The sequence below is a fragment of the Nannospalax galili genome, unplaced genomic scaffold, assembly GCF_000622305.1.
Source record: "Nannospalax galili isolate Female #2095 unplaced genomic scaffold, S.galili_v1.0 scaffold239, whole genome shotgun sequence".
NCBI lineage: Eukaryota > Metazoa > Chordata > Mammalia > Rodentia > Spalacidae > Nannospalax > Nannospalax galili.
In genome coordinates, this window is record NW_008343017.1 from 595,263 (window position 1) to 612,887 (window position 17,625).

General features: G+C 41.2%; 1 protein-coding gene across 1 annotated transcript in view; it reads left to right on the forward strand.

The window, feature by feature from the left end:
* The window catches only part of Tbx15 (T-box transcription factor 15), a 110,054-nt gene extending 93,305 nt beyond the window's left edge, over positions 1-16,749 (forward strand). Inside the window, exon 8 of the mRNA XM_008839012.2 lies at positions 14,365-16,749. Within this exon, the coding sequence (XP_008837234.1) occupies positions 14,365-15,149 (785 nt within the window). The 3' untranslated portion in view covers positions 15,150-16,749. The remainder of the gene's footprint in view (positions 1-14,364) is intronic.
* Positions 16,750-17,625: the final 876 nt, after the last annotated feature.

Consider the following 17,625-nt stretch of genomic DNA (forward strand, 5'->3'; position numbering starts at 1 on the left):
ACAGCTCTGGATTGCGGGAAGAAATTGTCTCTGGTCCCACGTTGGTAAGGGACTGCTTCAAGCCTATCAAAACCTTGCTACCTGTGCTCGCCTTTTTTGACTATCTGAAACAATGGCTCTCTTCCATTGGTGGGCAAAGTGGACTTTGTTCCACTGCTCTGTGATTTTCATCCAGTTCCTAATCTCTCTTCCCTTGTAGCTCAGTTTGGAAAACTGGCTACATGTACAGAATGTTACTGAGATTTCCCTGCCTCAGTCTAGTCATATTCCTAAGCCTACCCTCTTGGGTGCTTGAGTGGAGGTTTCCTGGAGTGTAGAATGGTTTGTTTCCTTCCCTAGCCTTCCCCTTCCTGAAGGCAACACTGATCATAGTGTTCGGACTGAGATCATCCATTCCATTAAATGCTTATCATTGACAGTAACCTGATATTTGAATTTGTAGTTATTTGGCAGGCTATTCTATAACTTGATAATATATTATGCTGCATGTCCTTTTCAGAGGAGCAGCTAGCTCCCTGGCTTAGATTTGTGAGACCTAAATGTGCATACTCGTTTAGGTTTGTGAGACCAACATTACTAAAATATCTTGAGCTTTAAAGATGAATATGGTTTAAATATAGACTCAAGTCAGGTCTAATGATACAGACTTGAATCCCAGTTACTTGGGAGGCTGAGATAAGATCACAAATTTAAACCTGTCTAGGTTATAGAACAAGTTCAGGGCCATGTTATACAACTTAGTGAGTTCCTGTCTCACAATAAAAAGTGAAAAAGAGGGCTGGGGATATGACTAAGTGGTAGAACATTTGTCTAGCATGCTTGAGGATTTGGGTTCAGTTCCTAGTACTGCCGAAAAGAAAACCATAGACTCCAGTTGGAGAATTCGGGTCAGGCTCTTACCATTATGCCTTCCTGGCTTTGTGCCTGTCCTTGTGTCTCTCACCCTTTACTCCCTTCAGTTTTCTATTCCACATTCTATAGAACGTAATAAATTCTTATGACTATTAAATCTGACAAGTCATTTAAAGTTTGAATAAGCTGTCAATGCATGACAGCTAGTTCTTATGTCTTCATGATCACCATCATCATCATCATCCTTATTTCCCCATCCTCTTGTACATGGATGCCTAACATGAAGGTGAGTCAGGGATGGGAATTATTGCCTTTCTGATGATTGAACATTTGAACATGATTAGGTAGTAATCCTTGACAGGGCTGTGGTACAGAAAGTAGTCCAGAGTTTCCATCTCACTCTTAAAGATGAAAGAGAATTAATCCTTCGTATGAAGGGACTTTCTTCCCCAAAAGCTGTAATTAGGAGCAACTCAGTACTTACTCAGCATTAGTACTGTTTTGAGGCCCTCAGGACCCTTAAGAGGAACAGTTTTTTGGGAGTCAGGCAAGGATTGTCCTTCACCTTTGATGATCACAAACTCTCAATATAACCTTTGCAATTTCCCTCTCTGAGTTCCTGTTGCCTCACCTTCAAATGAGGCGATTGATATTCACATGTTTATAAATGAAAATCCATCAAGAAGAGACCCTTACTGGATTCTGCTTATTTCTGAGATGAATCTTTGCATCTGTGCTTTGCTTTGCTCAGTAACTCCCCACACTGTAGCTAATCAGGAGCTTATGTCATGGAGAAAGTAGAGGAGGTTAGCAGCTGTTGCCAGGTCAGGAGAGCAGGCACCGATGCAGACGGTTGTGCTCATTGTTGTGTCCCCAAGATCTACCAGAGAACCTGGCACCTAGGAAGTAGCTTGTGACTATAAAAGATCATTTGGTGGTCCTGTGACACTTCATGACATTCAGGAAATAAAATGAAGAGAAACAGGAAGGGCTAGGGCAAGATATGTCCTTCAAAGTCACACTCCACTGACACATTTCCTTTAACTAGGCACAATTCTACCACATCTCAATAGTATATCCAAATTTTGAATCCATCCACACGTAGGAAGGTTTATTGTCAGTGTCCATCTTGGAACACAGACATTTGTAGATATGTCTTCAGGTAGGGAGTGGTTACAGGGGTGACACCATGCATTGTATCAGACCTACATTGGGTAGGTCTAGGCACGGGGTCCTGCATGGACTACCTAGGTATGAAGCACAGCAGGTGTCATGATATTTTACTGGCAATTTTACAACATGAAGCCTTGTTACCAACACTTTGAAAGCAATTGGTTCAGAGAAAGTGAACTTTCAAAACAATGTCACAATTATTCCAGTGATTCTTTTTATTTAGGGGAATGAGCTTGCACTATGAGATACATGTGGTAGTAGGGTGGAGCTAGAGGAAAAAGCAAATTTACTTTATTAAAATTTCTATTAAATAGTGAAAATTTTATTAAATAGTTTAATTGGAATATATGCTTAAACTATGCACTGAACTTGATCCAGATTCTAATTGTTAAAAAATACGTGGCTTAGTTTCTTACTATTAATAAAGAAAATAAAAGCAGTGATGCCCATTCCCTCTTCTCTTAAGAGTTCCAGCAACTTTGGGCAGTATTGCTCAGAATATGAAGGAAAAAGATATTGCTGGTGTACTGACTTGCTCTGGGTCTGAGAAAGAACAGAGAGCAATGCTGCTGTTGGAATCATCAATGACACACTGGTTTTGTTCATTATCTTTTAGTGAAAGGAGTGTTGGCATCAAACCTAAAACCCCCATGCTGACTAACTTACCCAGGTGTCCAGGAAAGCCTCATAGCCTTGAGTGTATGAATACAGCTTTGTACGCCTACCAGTGGGGGTACACTGGAGATTATAGATGCCTTGTTTTCTTTCTCTTGTTGTCATTTTCATTTCTTTATTTTTAAAATTAAGGATTCTAGGGACTGGAGAGATGGCTCAGTGGTTAAGAGCACTGGCTGCTCTTGCAGTGGACCTGGGTTCAGTTTGCAGCACCCACATGGTGGCTAACAACTGTTGGTAACTCTAGTTCTAGGGAATCTGGCACCCCTTATGGTCTCCATGGGCATTGCATGACATGGGTGCACTTACATATATGTAGGCATAACACTCATACACAGAAATAAAACAATAATATAAAATTTTAAAATTAAGGGTTATTTGATGAAAAAAATTAAAGGAAAATAGAAGAATTGGTCACAGTTTTGCAAAAATTTAAATTCTTTTATTTAAAAGACATGGATTAGAGTACTCTAAATTGCTGTTTTCTCATATGGAGAAGATTGTGTGGGATTCATTGTTTTCTGACTTTGCTGGAGAAAAACAGTCATGCAGCAGTCTAGTGATGTAGCCATTGTTAATGGTCACAAAACAGAGTTGAAAACACCAGTGCAGGTACCCTGTTTGGCAGATAACTTTCTTTGTGACTATATTGTTATCTTTCTTCATTCTTACTTTCCAGAGCCTTGGTTTTCCATAAGGAAAGTAGTTGGCTTTTCCTACTGATTTTTTATTGTTGAACAAATTGAACATTACCTCTAAGCCTGTATTTCAGCTTTATATGATACTTAAAATTTATTCTCTGGAGAATTTTGTAGATATATACAATGTAGTTTGATTATATACACTCCCATTTCCTCTTCCAAGTGCTCCTGGACCCCCAACACAGCCCCCTCCCAACTTCATGTCTTAATAATAATAATAACCCTTTAAGTCCAATAAATGCTGTGGAAATGAAGAAAATTATACAATTTTCATTTAGAAAACCATTTAGAATCAGTAAGTGTACTTATATTTGGGAAGTCTAGAGATAGAAATTCTCGGGAATGGTTTCTTTTTTTAAGGTTTTAATTTTTAAAATTTTATTTTATTATTTTTCTTTTATGTGTATGCATGTATTGCTTGCATGTAGGTAAGTGCACCCGTGTTGTGCAATGCCTGCGGAGGTCAGAAGAGGCTGTCAGATCCCCTGGGAATGGAGTTACAGGCAGTTGTTAGCTGCCATGTGGGTGCTGGGATTTGAACCCGGGTCTTCTACAACCAGTGTTCTTAATCGCTGAGCCTTCTCCCCAGCCCCGGGAATGACTTCTTCTTAAATGTTTCTGTAACAGGATCAAAATGAACTAGCCAAGCAAAGTTATGTTTATTGTGTTAGTTAGCTTTCTACCACTGTGACAAAATACTGTCCTAGATAGTTTAAGGGAGGAAAGCTTTATTTTGGCTCATGGTTTCAGAGGTTCTGCTCAAGGTTGGCTGCCCTGTGTTTCTGGGCAGAACATCATATGTAAAGCAGAATATCATGATGGAAACTGTGGTGGAACAGAGCTGTGTACTCCATGAAAACCAGGAAATAAAGTGAAGGGTAGCAGGAAGAGTTAGGGCAAGATATGCCCTTCAAAGGCATACACTTCTTCTAACCAGGCTCCACCTTCCACAGTTCTACCACAGACTAAATCACTGTTTTGCTCAAAGCCACCATGACCTAATTGTCTCTGAAAACATCCTTCCAGATGTACTTACAAATGTGCTTTAAATCCAGATGGGTCTCAGTCTATTCAATTTGACAATCCAGACCAACTTTCACACTTGGGGATGTCGACTAAGGCAGACAGTACAGGAAGAACACAGATCTATCACTACCAAGCGAAATGTGATCCTTTTGCTCTTCTGATGGATATTTTAAAAGTTGTGCCTTAACTTTGCTCACATATACAACAGAAGTATTTTCACGACAAAAACTGAGTTTTTATTAATGGTGATCCAAGTGATTTGACAACTGTTGTGCTGAAAGGAATGATTCTGGTCACACCAGAGTTGGTCAGTTGTCTTCATCTGTGGAAACAAGGAGACCTAGCACTGCAGAAGCTTCCTTTCCACTCAGTTCCACTGGTCAGTCAATTAGTCATTAGAATTATGGAGGATCTCTGATGGTCATTGGATTTTCATTCACTTGATTGGTATTAATTAGAAGTTGGCCAGTGAGAGAGATTAGCTACTTAGCAAGTAATCATAGTAAAATATTGAAGCACTGGAAAGATGGTTCAGCAGTTAAGAGCTTGTACTGCTTTTGTAGAGGACCCAAGTTTGTTTCCTAGTACCCATATTAGGCAGCGCATAACTACCTGAAGCTCCATCTCCAGAGGATTTGATGTTGTCTTCTGGATTCTACACACACCTGCATCAAAGTGTCCACATACCATCCTCCCTCAACACACACACACACACACACACACACACACACACACACACACACATACATAAATTAAAAATATTGAGAAAATAATTCAGTGGACATTAGCCTTTGAAATGTGAGTCACTGTAATGATTCAAAGATGGGCAGTTTATCCAGATCTCCTTGGCTCTGAGTGGAGGAATAATGTGATCACCTTGCAACCGAATATCCACAAAGGACTTTTTAATGCACTACTCTCTGACATGGAAGAACAAGATTTCAGTTTTGCAGCATGGCTCACACTAAGTACGAGGAACCCCTGATGGGAATGAACATCTCAGTTCAGTCCACTAAAGGAGCAGTATGGATTCCCTAATTGTAAAACCCCAAATGAGAGATGTGCCCAAATCTAAAACTTTTCAAGTACTGATATGACACCACAAATGGAAAGCTAATAGAACTTTACATCATGCATAAAATTCTTAAAATATTGCATATAATTACATTTAGGTTATATGTATATATGAAACAAAACATGGATATCATGGTTTATGATTAGTGTTCTGTATTAGTTATTTTTCTGTTGCTTTAATAAAAAACCATGACTAAGGCAACTTGTAGAAGGAAGAGTTTATTGGATTTACAGTTCCAGAGGGATGAAAGTCTGTCTTGGTGGACAGGTAGCACAGAAGAAAGCTGAGAGCTCACATCTTCAAGCATGTACAGGAGGCAGAAAGAGACTGGAAATGGGGCAAGGCTTAAGAATTCTCATGCCTTTAATTCCAGCAGAGGCAGGTAGATCTCTGTGAGATTGAGGCCACCCAAGTTCACATCATGACTTCCAGGTGGGCTGTGACTAGGGGAAGGCAGAGGCAGACGGATCTCTATGAGTTCCAGGCCAGCCTGGTCTACATAATGAGTTCCAGGCCAGCTGGAGCTACAGGAAGACCCTGTCTCAAAAGGACCAAAAAAAAAAAAAAATCCTCAAAAGCCACCCCCAGTGACATGCTTCCTCCAGCAAGGCCACATCTCCTAAAACCTCCCAAAACAGCCACCAACTAAGGTAAAGTATCCAAATACCGGGAGCCTAGGGGGACATTCTCATTCAAACCACTACATGTTCTATACCTGGAACATCTCATTATGTATATACATACATACTTTAAGCTATACTTTAAAAGCTGAAAAAAACACCCAAATTTAAAGTACTTCTGGTCTTAAGAATTTCAATCAAGTATAGTCAACCTGTAATGGGTAACACTGTGTTTTTATCCCTTAAGGTCTCTTAAGCTTAATGTGTCCAAAACTGACCTAGGACCCTCTGCTGAGGAAAGGATCCTTCATCTGCTTGTCATCCGGGGTATTTTCTCCCTGCACCGGCCCCATAGCCTACCATTACCAGGTGCTTGACTCTGTTCACATTTATAATTTCCTGTGTCACCACCCCACTTAGATTAATCTGTCTGATTATGATGTCCTCCATAGACTCTACTATATTTTGCTCTAAGACATTCTGTACCTAATGGTTACAGTCAGCTTTTCAAACTGCACATCTATTCATACTGACTCTGCACCCTCACTTGCTTAAAATTCTTCAGTGCTGCAATTAATTTTCACTTCATTAACATAGGTTATTAGACCACTAAAATAGAAACAGTGACAATGAGAATTAGACAAATTTGCACCTTAAGTAAGATAAAGTACTTCCCAAGGCACCCAGGACTTACTACTGTTACTCTTGTGACTATTACTATTGTTCTAGCTTTAGTGGGGACCACTTTCCCTCTGTGCCTGCGTCGTTGTTATTGCTTCTAGTTTTCAGGCACATCGAGCTCTTTCCTGTCACATCTCATGCCTAGGGTTCTTTGCTTTCTTAGTGTTATTTATCTCTGAAATCCCAACTCAAACAGCACTTCCTTGGGGAATTTTCTCTGCTCTTGGTAGGTAGTAGGCTAAAACCTTTTAGAGTACTCACCGGTTTGTCTCATTCTTTCTTTCAATCTTTCATTAACAATTCCCTCAGCACTTTTTTCTTATAATTTACTTCCTGGATCTAGGCATGATATCTAAGTAACATTTGATATTCAAATGGTGATTAAATGAGTGAATGGACTCTCTTAGGTGTTATAATATGGGGATGCTGTCAATGTGTTTGGCAAGGATTCACAAACCTTATGTTCAAGTTTGAAGGGAAGAGAGCTTAGAAAAGAAAGAGTTAATAATACAAATTAATAATTAGCAGTGAGGAAAGAATAGTGAAAGGTCGATCAGTAGATACTATAGGAATAAAAGTCCAGGTGTCTTTGAACTGTATGGGTCCTGCAGATAATGATAACACATTATATATTTCTAAATACTAAAAGAAACTATATGATATTGAATGTGCTTTTGTCAGAAACAGATGTTTGAGGAAATAGATATTTTTATACTGATTTAAACATTATACAATGTATACATGTATCAAAACATAAAATTCGAATTGACAAAAATAAAGACTAGAAAAGTTAAATGATAGATCTTGTTTGTAGGAACTACACCCAGAATTACCTTTCTGTTTAAATCGTTCTATTGATGTGTTTGTCTAAATCTTTCTTATGAACCCTTAGAAATATCTTAAAAAATTTATTATATTTATTTATTTAGTGCGTGTGTGTGTATGTGTGGGAAAGTGTGTTGCACATGCTAGGTCAAAGGACAACTTACCGGAACTGGTTCTCTCCTATCATTTCGGTTCTGGGGCTTGAACTCATGTCATCAGACTTGATAACAAGTGCCTTTACCCACTGAGCTACCTCACTAGCCCTAGAACTATTTTTTTTTTAAACCAGCAGTTGTTTTTCCATGCTCGTTGTATTCCTTGTTTGTTATAAATCATCCATATAAAAAGCCACCTTTAAAAAGTCACCAGCATTTTTACCTATTTGTTTAACTTGGTCTTGTTAGGAAGAATGAGGAAATACCATCAGCACCTCTACTTTGCTTCGCTATTTAAGAAATTACATAGTTTTGAATAAGGTAGATATCTCATTAGATCTTTCAGCAGAACCAGATAGCTCTTGGTCACCCAAAGAGCTGGAACCCTTGCTGCTGCTTGTCAAGGGCGTCATCCACAGCTTCCTTCTGACAAAGAGGTCCACAGTCTGTTCCTGCCACTCATTTCTCTTTCTTCTCCAGCTTTATCCTAAAAATCTCATCCCTTCAGATTCATAGCCAAAAAGCTTGTGGAATCAGAGCGATGTATCAATTACAGTTTTTAATGTAAGTAGAGTAAAACCACAGAGCAAACTGAAAGAAGACACCCATTGATTTGCCAAACTGAAAGAGTTCAAGTACCCTCATTCAGGCAAATCCCAAGGCAGGGACCAAGCAAGGTCACTCAGGTCAGGACTTGCCCCATTTCTTTTTCTTGTTTTAATTTTATTTTAAAATATTGAATTTTTTTCTTTGACAATTTCATTTTATGTAAAGTGCATTCTGACGATTGTAACCCCCATATTCTCTAGTCTCCTCCACACCCCGTTAACACTCATTCCTCTAATTTGCGCCCTACAATTCCTTTTCAAGTGTTCTTTGTATGTGACTCATTGAGCTGAGTTTAACTAGGATCCTCTGTGGGACGGTGAGCTTGGAACTGTCCTTTGGAACCTGGTGGGCTCCTGAGTGGGTGCATGACTGAAGGCAATGACTGCCCCTTCCTGATTGGCAACTGACTGTTGTTAGGCCCAGATGGGTATATATCTATTGCATATTATGAAGCCATGATGACATTGGATGCACCCTGCCCAGAAGGCGGCATGTCACAGCTCTTCTCCCTCTCTTCCAGCTCTTCCCGTCTTTCATAATGATCAGGTCTTTCCTATTTCTTTACTCTGCTTTCCTCCATGATCACTTTATTCTCAGGCTCTGTATGTGGTATGTAGCTTAGCAAGCATCCCCAGCCCTAGATCTTTTTACATTTATCTCTAAGAGGAAAGGACATGTGCCTCTGTTCAAAGGTTTGCAGCAAAACCTCACCAAGTCTCTGATTCTAATTGGGTCAACTCAGAACCAATTATTGGAGGGGTGGGGGAAATTGAGTGCTTTGCTTGCCCAGGCCAGGGACATACACCTTCCCTAGAAGCTAAGGTGAAAGTGGGAGAGAGACAGGTGCCAGTGGGAAAACTTGGTGCTGCTCCCAGGAGAGAAGCAGATTATTGTAAATGACAATAACAACAGATGTGTGTGGCAGCAAAGAATGCCATAAAACAGGCAGCAAGAGAGCCCATCATGGAAGCTAAGAAATGGGAGCAGTCCACCTCAGGAATGTTTTATAACAGAACCTTGTGTAGAGCAGTGAAAAAGGGTTGAATGAAACTCTTTTAAGGAGAAAGAATTTGGACCTACCATATCTGTATGTTTTATGGACAGGGATGTATTAGGGGTCTAACACTGAAACCATACAGTCCCAATAGTACTATCACACTCACATTCATATTGTGAGAGAGGTTCTCATCTCAAAAGAAGATAATTCCTCAGTTGCTGTGCTTATTAAACTTTATGGCCTCAGGGCTTATTCCCTGGGATCAGTCCATGGGGTGCTCATATTTTACCTCTTACCTGCTTGAAAGCTTTGGAATACACTGTGAATCAGCACTCTTCAGGGACAGAAGAGTGTGGCTTGTAGAGCCAAGTAATTACATGGAAATTTATTCTGTACTAGTCCAGATGGGGTTTTATCTTACTGGTTTTCAACTTCGTGTGTGTGTGAGAGACAGCACAACAAAATAAACTCAAAAAGAAACTGTATTCAAACTCCCCATATTACAATCTGGAAATGATCAATTTAAAGATGCAAAAGTCAGCAGGTTTGGTCTTCAGGATTTTCACAGTCACATTTAACTTGTCTTCGTGGTATACAAGTACATTCTAGGTCATAGTCCTCGTGTGGGATCACTGCTAAACACACATTCTTTTTGGCTGTTTTGGCTCTTTGCCTTGAATGTTGGAGCAAGTTATCATTGGGTATGAATTTTAATGTGCACCTCCTCACTTTGATTCCTGAGTAAAGTAGGATGCGGGGAGCTAAGGTGGTGGAGATTGGTCCTGGACTACCTGAAGGTATGAAGCTACTTATAGCATTATATTTTAATCCCTTGTCAGACGTAAGATCTCTGAGGACAGTGAGAAAGGTACCAATCTACTTATTTGTGTTCTGTCAGTTCTTCTTTCCGTGGTCTGAAGAGATGGAGTCATGAGCCAGTTCATTTCCATCCTGGATTGTAGGGTAGGGAGGGAGGACAGATCACTCAGAGAGGAACTAGGGCTGGTGTAGCCTTTGGGAACATGACTCGGGTGGGCTCATAGCTGTCAGTGGACCCAGTCCTCCATCATCCAGAGACTGGAGGTCTTTTTGGCCTGAAACAATAGGGTGCACACATCTTGTGCCATTATGCTCAGCAGTGGGTTGCAGGGGCCAAGATGCCCTGCTCTACCTGGACGGAGGTCAACGCTTGAGAGTCATCTCCACTGGAGCACACATGTTTCAGAGTTCCTTATTTTTTCCTTTACTCCTCTCGTGAAAGAGCATATTTAATGTTTATAAGCCAAAATATGACCACTTTATAATTATGTTATCTCATTTCTCAAAACATAGCCAAAAGGTAGATATTAGCAATCCCACTTACATGGGTGCGGAACCCAAAGCTTGGAGAGCCTAACTTGCCAAAGTCCCATAGTAAGATAGCAGGGAATTAGAATCAGATTTGTTTGGGTCTATAGTCCGTGTTTGTCCACTGAATAAATTTATACCAAGATATTTAGAGTACTCAGAACCTAGCAGGTACAGAGAAGATGAGGGTAAAGGAGAAGAACGCTCTGGTGGACAGGGAGGCAAGCTTTGCTCTGAGTCGGCTCTGATCCTGCCTGTGTCAGTAGGGTCTGGCTTTTCACACTACCCTGGCTTTTCGGTGATGAGAAGTCCTTGCTTAGCCAAGTGTTGAAATGCACAGGGAGGGTGGACTGCCTCCTTCAGCTTATTTAGCACTTGGCTGGCACTACCAATCTTGTTTAACATTTGACAAGCTATTATTAGATCATAAGAGAATAAGGACTTCTCAATATCTTGGCTTCCTTTTCTACAAAATGAATACCATAGTCTGCTCTGTGTGTGTGGACTTTGAGAAATAGCTATCTGTATTGAGTACTTTAAGTGCATAACAGCCTTTCTTCAAAGTGGATGGAAGCAATGTGACCTTCTTTTGGAGAGGCTTGCGTTCCCCTCCCAACACTAGCTCATATGGAGACTCCCACCCTCTGAAGCTCAGCAGGCCACCAAGTCTCATTTCCAGTGAATGTCATTTAAAAGCCAAAGCAAGCTGACTACAAACTTTTTAACATGTGCCTCTCATCTGCTCAGCAGAAATCCCTGTAACTTGTTAATAGTTCCTTTTTTTTTTTTTTGTAGTGAAACCAATTGAGGCCTTAAATCAGTACCATTCGTTCCATCTTGGGCCATCTGAGAAAACCATTTAGAGTTATAGAAAGTCATCTGCTCCATCTTGCACTTCCGGCTGCAGGACTAAGGCCAGTGTCTGATGAAGCTTACCTATAACAGGACAGGACAGTGTGTTGAACAGGTGGTCTCCTCAGGGGCCACATAAACACCAGACCAACGAGAGTAGGACCAACTTTCAAAGAGAGGAGACCACATTCATATCTCGTAAAACACAAATCTCTTTACAGCTAGAGTCAAGTTTCTCCATTTGTACCATGGCACTTACTGCAGTAAAGTTCATGGCAGGTTGAAAAAGAAGTAAAATATACAGAATGCCTCAAAGAGAAGAAAAGAATCTCTGAGTTTTCTGTAGGATATAGAGTGTAAGAGGTGATTCAGCTATTCAACAGCAGGAAACATGAAACAGTCTTTCTCTTCCTTCTAGAATCTTCCCCTTCCATAACTCTCTCATTATATTAAAATGATTCCTTGGATAGCACTTGGAGTTGACTATTTATGTTTATTTTAGTCCTGAGACAGCTACAGGCCCAGAAGGATGTCAACCCAGGCCCATTAGCTTGAGCTTTTCATGTCACAGCTGAGGAGAATTAAGAAGTAGACTTCATTGCTTGTGGTTTTGGGCCAGAGAGAAGCCCTTGGCTGCTGGCAGTTTTATAATGTTTGGCCTTATCTTAGATTGTCAAATAAAAATTACTTTACTTCTTCCTTTTTTTTTTTCATTGAGGGAAATTTCTTTGACCAAGAAAGAGGCAATATTAGTTGAGCTATAAAAATTCAACTCTGAACAAAATTTAAACAGTCAAATCTTTACTTCTCTTCTGAGGCCTTTTTTTTTTCCCCCTGCTAAAAAAAAAAAAAAAAAAAAAAAAAAAAAAAAAAAAAAAGAGAGAGAAAGAAAGTTGGAATCTACAAGCATGTGCTTTGTGATTCATTTTCCCTCCACTGAGCGCTGGGATCTACTGTGCTCCCTGTGACTGCGGGGGCCTTTTTTTTTTCCCCCTGCGAAAAAAAAAAAAAAAAATCAACTTTGAATTCCTCTTTGAGGCATCTGCCTCTGAATCCAAACATTTGAGACCTCTTTTTCCCTTCCTAGAATACTGTGAATGTTTTCCCATTATCTCTGAAATCCTGCGGTTTTCTTATCCCTGTTCCTTTCCATCTGAAATATCCTTCATGTCTTAATAGCACTTAGATTCTTAGATCCCCAACAAAAACTGAAGGCACCTTGTCCATTGAGAGATCACAGTTCTCAACAATTAGGGGATATACCATTGGGAGGGAATTCTATTAAGGGATTCCGTTGGAGGATAAAGCAGGTTCATATTCTGGGACTCAGTGGAGGATGCAGAGCCCCAAGCACTCTCTGCCTTCATTTCTCCTTTGAGAGACAGGAAGTAGGTGCTACAACTGCTGGCTCCTGCCCCTGAGAAAGATGAGTCTTGTCCATTTTACTCTTAGTTTTCTTAAATGGAGAACTTCTTTGGAAAAAAATGGCTTTAACTGATTTTTAGTCCATCCATCCATCCTGCCATCCACATGACCTACAATCAACTCTTTCTAAGAGATTTAGGGCCATTTAGAAATGGAAGGGTTTTGAAGGTCCTCTAAAGCACAGTGTAGCCTCTGACCTGAGAACTTGCAAGAAATGTCCGTCTTCAAGCTTGGAACCAAATATGGAGAGTCAAAATCTAGATGAAGCCAGCAGGCCGTTCTTTGGCAAGCCCTCCACCTGGGTCACATGTGCACTAAAGTTTCAGAATCGCCGCTCTGAGTACTGTGAAATAGGAATTCGTTTTGTATCATTAGTTTTCAACCCTGGCTGCACATTAGAGTAATTTGAGGAACTTTGAAATAACACAGATATGGGCCTCCCATGTCTGAGATTGAATTCTAGATGGCCAGAGTTTTCAGCTGGTGGGACTGCTCAGCCTCAGAACCACTGATCTTACTAAGTTTCTCATCTCTGATGAAGAAAATGAAAGCATGGTGGGTGAGAGAGGCAGCAGGGTCATTGGGTGTTTCATGTGGCAAAGCTGTGAGTTGAATCCATTCTCCTAATTTCAGATCAGTTTATGACCTGTTTGGCTCCATACACATCCAGACTCAGATATTCCAATTTCAACCCTAATTTCAGTCTCTGAGACTGGGAAGGATCCTATAGAAGATCAGCAGACTTTCTGCCTTGCTCCATTCTAACCTACATCTCATAATTATGCACATCATATGCTTTTCATATGACAGAATCCAGTCTCATGTCCCAGGTCCCACCACCCAGGTCCCTTTGCCTGTCTTCTCAGGCCTTCCTGACCTGGCACAGTTCTCCATTTCCTCTGACGTGTCCTGCCTTGGTATCCTGCATTTAGGGCTGAAAGGCTGAAATTGCAAAGTAGGAAACAATCACCTGACAAATTACACATTCCACACACTTCCACTGAGAATGGGAGGAGCTGAGCCAGTGGATCTCAGTCATCACCCGTGGTCTTATTAGAAAGTGACTTTGATGGTGAGAATTGGAAAAATGAATGCCAGAGCTTTGCTATAATTCTTTAAAAAGTGAGACTAAGGCTCTTACAGAAAGAAAAGCAAAGACTTTAAGGGTATCTTGTTATTCTTTGTCTTCTCTTTTGTAATGTGTGGTCAAATCATGCAACACCATCCCCGTTGCGGGGGCTCCCCACACACCATCTTCTGAATTAAAGGAAAGCGATAGACGTGTAAAAATCTAAGGTGTTTCGCGTGGACAGACTCACAATAATCACTGGCTTTCTGCTTTATTTTTCAGGGAGCAGCACAGGTACCTCCCCAAGCACCTCCAGCACTGGGACACCATCCCCTTCGGCTTCCTCTCATCTTTTATCTCCATCTTGTTCCCCTCCGACTTTTCATTTGGCCCCCAACACTTTCAACGTGGGCTGTCGAGAAAGCCAACTGTGTAATCTAAACCTCTCTGATTATCCGCCATGTGCCCGAAGCAACATGGCTGCCTTGCAGAGCTATCCGGGGCTGAGTGACAGTGGTTACAACAGGCTGCAGAACGGCACGGCTTCAGCCACTCAGCCCTCTGAAACCTTCATGCCTCAGAGGACTCCATCTCTGATCTCAGGAATACCAACTCCTCCCTCGTTGCCCAGCAACAGCAAGATGGAGGCCTACGGTGGCCAGTTGGGGTCCTTTCCCACTTCCCAGTTCCAGTATGTCATGCAGGCAGGCAATGCGGCCTCCAGCTCCTCATCACCACACATGTTCGGCGGCAGCCACATGCAGCAGAGCTCCTACAATGCCTTCTCTCTCCATAATCCCTACAACCTGTATGGATATAATTTCCCCACCTCTCCCAGGCTAGCTGCAAGCCCAGAAAAACTGAGCGCATCTCAAAGCACTTTACTCTGTTCTTCTCCTTCCAATGGAGCATTTGGAGAGAGGCAATACCTGCCCACAGGAATGGAGCACAGCATGCACATGATTAGCCCTTCACCCAACAATCAGCAGGCTACCAACTCCTGTGATGGGCGGCAGTATGGGGCAGTCCCAGGCTCCTCCTCCCAGATGTCAGTACACATGGTTTAAAGAGCAGTCCGAACACCATGGAGTGATGGCAGTCAAGACCAGCAGAATCTCCGTGGGTGGAGCATCCTCTTTGGGAGCCTAAAGCCTTGGGCAAATAGGAACTTGCATTTATTTTTTTCTGGAGGAGGAAAACAAAGAACAAGCGACACCTTTAAGGCCACTGAAGGATCCTTGGAGTGAACCATCCATAACTCAGTGGCTGTTCTCCTGCCTTCGAAAATCTTAGTTTTATAAAGCATTGTGTATGACAGAGTGACCTTTGAAGAGACTGAGCAATCATTTTATAATAATATTAAAGGAGATGCTAGCATGTAGCAGCTATGAAAAGTTACACACACGCAAACCTACCTAAACATACCTACATGCACACATTCAAGAACACACAAAATCATACACAAACTCATACCTACACAAACATCCTGCACACTGACTCCGAACTGGGTGAACTCTGTGGAAGGAGGCCCAGAATGGGTGCTTTCACCCAAAAATTTGTCTATGTACCACACTAAATGGATTGGGCTGGCAGCAGCTGCCAGCCTGTGTCCCTTGCAGCTTACCGTGTTTCCGGAATGAACTGTGTATCCTAGAACCTCTCCCTGTCGCTGGGGTGGAAAAGACATCAGTAGCAAAACTGAACTTAGCCTCCCAAAAAGATTGCTTTGAAACTTTGGCTGTCTTCATTCCTTGTGCCATCATTGGTGTCCCAGTGGTGTCTGTGGAAGGATGGAGTGAGAGCAGCTGAAAGAAAGAGAATGGAGAGCAGAAGAGTGGAGAGTAGGACTGACAAGATGGGATTATTGAGGAGTTTTAATTTGCCAAGGAGGATTGCTTGGGTTTGTTTATCTCCTAAAGTTATAGGAAGAATGATGGACTTGCTGGGGAGTAGTCTCTTTGGACACCGCTCATAGTCAGGGTACTGAGAGGGGCCAGGACAAGGAACGCATCTTGATCCCATAGTTCTCATCATCCATCATGACTCGGAAGAGAGGCGTACCACACAGGAGTGCTGCTCCACAGCATGCAGCCTGGCAGTATGAGGAAAGCAGAGGTGTGGGGAAGAATGTTAGCATTCTCCCAGATGATACCAAGAACAGAGGTGGAAATAGGCCTGGCTTGCACGCCAGATCCAGTCCCATCTGCCCCCGGGCTCCTGTGGCAAGAGAACCCTGCCACGCTCCAGGAAACTGCAGCTGGGTCTTCCACAGCTTTCCACCTATCTGCCTCCAGACCTCCACTGTTATCAAATCACTCCTTGCATTTTGAAGTTTTGGGTTTTTTTTTCTTCACTTTTCCTTTTTCCTTTAAACCCTTTAATGATAAGAAAACAAGTGAAGCTTGGTGCAAGCTAAAATTTTTAAATGGTGTGGAAATGCAAATGATACCAAGTAAAGTAATACAGATATTATTAAGATTTTTGGTTTTGAGGTGCTGTAGATAAATGTATTTATATGCCTAGTGGGTTATTCAATATTATGACTATTAAAAAGGGGGCACTAAAAGGGTATGTAAAATATGTATGAAGAAAAGGTGTATAAAAGTTTGCCCTAGGCACGGAACTGTTTCTAAGTGCCAAGCACAGAAAGCCGCTAAATAAAATCTTTGCAATTGTTTTCTCTGTGTTTGTTCATACAGAAGAATTAAATATCAGACTTGTGCATTTATGTCCTGCCTTACAAGAAGCCAAGCACGCTCATATTTACAGTCTTATATGACCTTTATGCAAACCCCATGAAGTACATAACATTTTCATTTTATGGTTAGTAGCTGAGCTCCACAGAAGTGAATTATCCAGAATCACATAAGCCATCAGAGACTTAAAACTAGGTTTTTGCCTTTAATGGACTGTTCACTTACATATTAGCTGCATAAATCTGTGTAGGTCTAAAAGCAATCCTCAGTATTTCTGAATGACAGGAGCTCTACCATTTCTATTACATGACTGTTTCATCCTCCCAACAATTCTGTGAGATAGGTCTAATTTTTATAATTATTTTTATAGATCTGGTAGCAAGCTCACAGAAGACTATGCATTTGGCCAAGGTCCTCAGGTAGTAAGTGATGGAACCAGCAGGCTGACCTTCAGGTCTATGCAGGTAGCATCACCTCATCATGCCAAAACTGCAAGTCTTGGGAAGCACTTGGAGAATCAGAAACGAAGGCATTCTAAAAGACTGAGGCAAAAGTGCTCCGAGGCTGAATTTTGTTTTATATATTTAATTATAAATATATACCCTCCTTTGAATTCACTGAAGGATGGGAGGAATGGTTTGGGGCTGTCATATACAAGTGACGATTTTTATTTTTATTTTTTAAAACATTTTATTATTTTTAATTTTATGTGTATGAGTGTATTGCCTGCATGTGTGTAAGTGTACGCATGTCATGCAATGCCAGTGGAGATCAGAAGAAGGTACTAGATCCCCTGGAACTCAAGTTACAGGAGATTGTTAGCCACTAGGTGGGTGCTGGGAATCAA